Source organism: Colobus angolensis, unplaced genomic scaffold (assembly GCF_000951035.1).
Source record: "Colobus angolensis palliatus isolate OR3802 unplaced genomic scaffold, Cang.pa_1.0 Scaffold116, whole genome shotgun sequence".
Lineage (NCBI taxonomy): Eukaryota > Metazoa > Chordata > Mammalia > Primates > Cercopithecidae > Colobus > Colobus angolensis.
In genome coordinates, this window is record NW_012112697.1 from 1,678,822 (window position 1) to 1,681,502 (window position 2,681).

Consider the following 2,681-nt stretch of genomic DNA (forward strand, 5'->3'; position numbering starts at 1 on the left):
TTTTTTTTTTGAGACAGGATCTCACTCTGTTGCCCAGGCTGGAGTGCAGCAGCATAACCATAGTTCACTGTAGCCTTGACGTTCCAGGCTCAAGCAGTCCTCCCGCCTCAGCCGCCCAAGTAGCTGGGACCAAGGGCACACACTCCACCACCCCCAGCTAATTTTTAAAAAATATTTTTGTAGAGGTGGGGGTCTCCCTCTGTTGCCTTGGCTGGTCAATTGAAGTTTTTGAGCAGGAGTGTGACCCAAGGGCTCAGTCTAGTGGGTTACTCTGATGGCTGTTTATAGGCTGGATGGAGTGGGGAGGTTAATTCCAGGGTAGGTGCAGTAGTCCAGGGGTGAGGTGATACAGATCTGGACATAGGAATGGAAAATGGAAAGCCAGGGGCAGGGAGACAGTGAAAAAGCAGTAGTCAGGCTGAGTGATTGACTGATAGCAGTGGGAATGATGTTGGCCTGGTTTCATCCCTGGGAGGAGAACTGACACGAGGAAACTGAGGAAAGACCTGGGTGTGGGGAGAGAGCTGTGGCATTCAGTTGAATGAAGGGTGACAGCCAGTCATGAAGGTGAGGCACTCCAGCAGGCAGAATCCAGACAAAACCTGGGAACTGACTGTGGGTCCTAGGAACCACTTGAGGGAAAACCATTTTTAGGGAGGCCTTGAGTTAAAAAAATAATAATAATAATAATCATTGAGGCCAGGTGCAGTGGCTCACGCCTGTAATCTCAGCACTTTGGGAGGCTGAGGTGGGAGGATCGTTTGAGTCCAGGAGTTCAAGACCAGTCTCATGGTGAAACTCCATCTCCACTAAAAATATAAACAGTGAGACTCTGTTTCAAAACAAAACAAAACCAAAGACCATACAACATGTTTTCATTGGCACCTTATACCAGGAGAGTTTCAGTTGCAGGTAACAAAAGTTGTTATCAAAGTTGGCTTAAATAATGAAGGCAATGTATTGGCTCATGTAACGGAACATTCTAGATATCAATCCTGATTCCAAGCGAAGCTTGGGCTACTCAACAATATCACCAAGGAATTGGCTTTTCTCCCATATTTCTGCTCCGCCATCCACTGGGTCAACTTCCTATTGTCTCTGGGTCCTAAATAGTAGCCAGTGGCCCCCAGGACCGCATGCTTACTCAGTCGTATTCAGAAAAGATGAACGACTGTTAGTTTTCCTAGATTTGCTAGCAGAAGTCCTGAGATTGGCTGTGGCTGGCTCAGCATACATCACATGTGCACTTCTGGTCCAGGCAACCATGCAGCTCTGAGGTTGGGAACAGAGTCAGCTTCCCCAGAACCACATGCATCCCCAAATTAGAAATTGAGAGCTAATGGCAAGGAGGGATTGGGTGCTGCGGAGGCAACCACAGATGTCTGCTATCGCCAGCTAAGCCCCAGCAGCCTCTGTGACAGGGCCTGCCCGGCTGTGCTAGGCATCCTGAGACTTTTCTAGAGCTGGGGGATGGGAGTGGGGTCGTCATTATATTCATTCTGAGGTTCCTGTTTCCAGCTGGGAAAAACGCACAGATCCCCGAGGCAGGTTTTACTATGTGGATCACAATACCAGGACCACCACCTGGCAGCCTCCGACCGCGGAGTACGTGCGCAACTATGAGCAGTGGCAGTCACAGCGGAATCAGCTCCAGGGGGCCATGCAGCACTTCAGCCAAAGATTCCTCTACCAGGTGAGAGGGCAGGCGCTTGGCCTGAGGTAGGGGCGCCTCCCTGCACTTGTGCATGTGCAGCCTCACCACGTTCTCTGTTGACCTGCTTGGTGAGCAGGGAAAACAGCGTCTGGCAACGTCAGCGCTCTGCCCCTGGAGATTTTACTCATCACAGTGAAATTCCTCAAATTCCAGCGTTCCTCACTCAGCAGCTCCGTGTCTAGCCTCTGTGTTTAAGGAATCAACATGTCTAAAACTGAGTTCCCCATCTTTCTTCCAAGACTGACTTTCATTTCTGCACCCTTCATTCAAGTCCATTTTCCCTGACTTGCACCCTGAAGGTCAGCTTTAACTTCTCCCATCCCTCACCTTTCCAGATCAAAGCAGTCACCAGGCAACATAGTGAGACCCCCATCTCTTAAAAAAAAAAACAAACTGCTGTGTTTTGTTAGATCTTTATTATCTGACAGATTCTCAAGGATGAAAGATCCTTGGGCTCATCTAGATCAGGGATTGGCAAGTAATAGTCCATGGGCCAAGCTGGCCTGCCACTTCATTTTGTTAATAAAGTTTCTTGAAACATAAGAACACCCAGCAGTTTACATATTAATGGTGGCTGCTTTCGTGGTACAGCGGTAGAGTTGAGTATCACAATAAAGACTGTATAACTCAGAAATCCTAAAGTAGCCTAAGCCTACTGTCTGACCCTTTGCAGAAAAAGTTTATCTTTAGTCTAGCTGAGCCTCCTATCTGATGCTTGATCATCTTCTGCCCCTTCCCATCTGAATTGCTAGAGCAGCCTCTGAGTTGTTCTGTCCATTGACCTTCTCTCTCTTCCAGTCCATCTGGCCTATTTCCTCCAGAGCAGTCTTCACATGTTACTGTCATTGCATCCATTTACTGGCTCAAAACCTTTTGTGATCATTACCTAAAGAGAATTTAAATTTTCTTTTCTTTTTATTTTTTCTTTTTTGTTTTTTTTTTTTGAGATGGAGTCTTGCTTGTTGCC

The 2,681-nt window shown here is 47.4% G+C and overlaps 1 protein-coding gene across 3 annotated transcripts in view; it reads left to right on the top strand.

Annotated features, from left to right (window-relative positions):
- The window catches only part of WWP2 (WW domain containing E3 ubiquitin protein ligase 2), a 122,049-nt gene that overhangs the window by 96,130 nt on the left and 23,238 nt on the right, over nucleotides 1–2,681 (top strand). For all 3 annotated transcript variants that reach the window (XM_011961549.1, XM_011961541.1, XM_011961534.1), the window contains one exon: nucleotides 1,519–1,693. In XM_011961549.1, coding sequence (XP_011816939.1) covers nucleotides 1,661–1,693 — 33 coding nt within the window. In that variant the 5' untranslated portion in view covers nucleotides 1,519–1,660. The remainder of the gene's footprint in view (nucleotides 1–1,518; nucleotides 1,694–2,681) is intronic.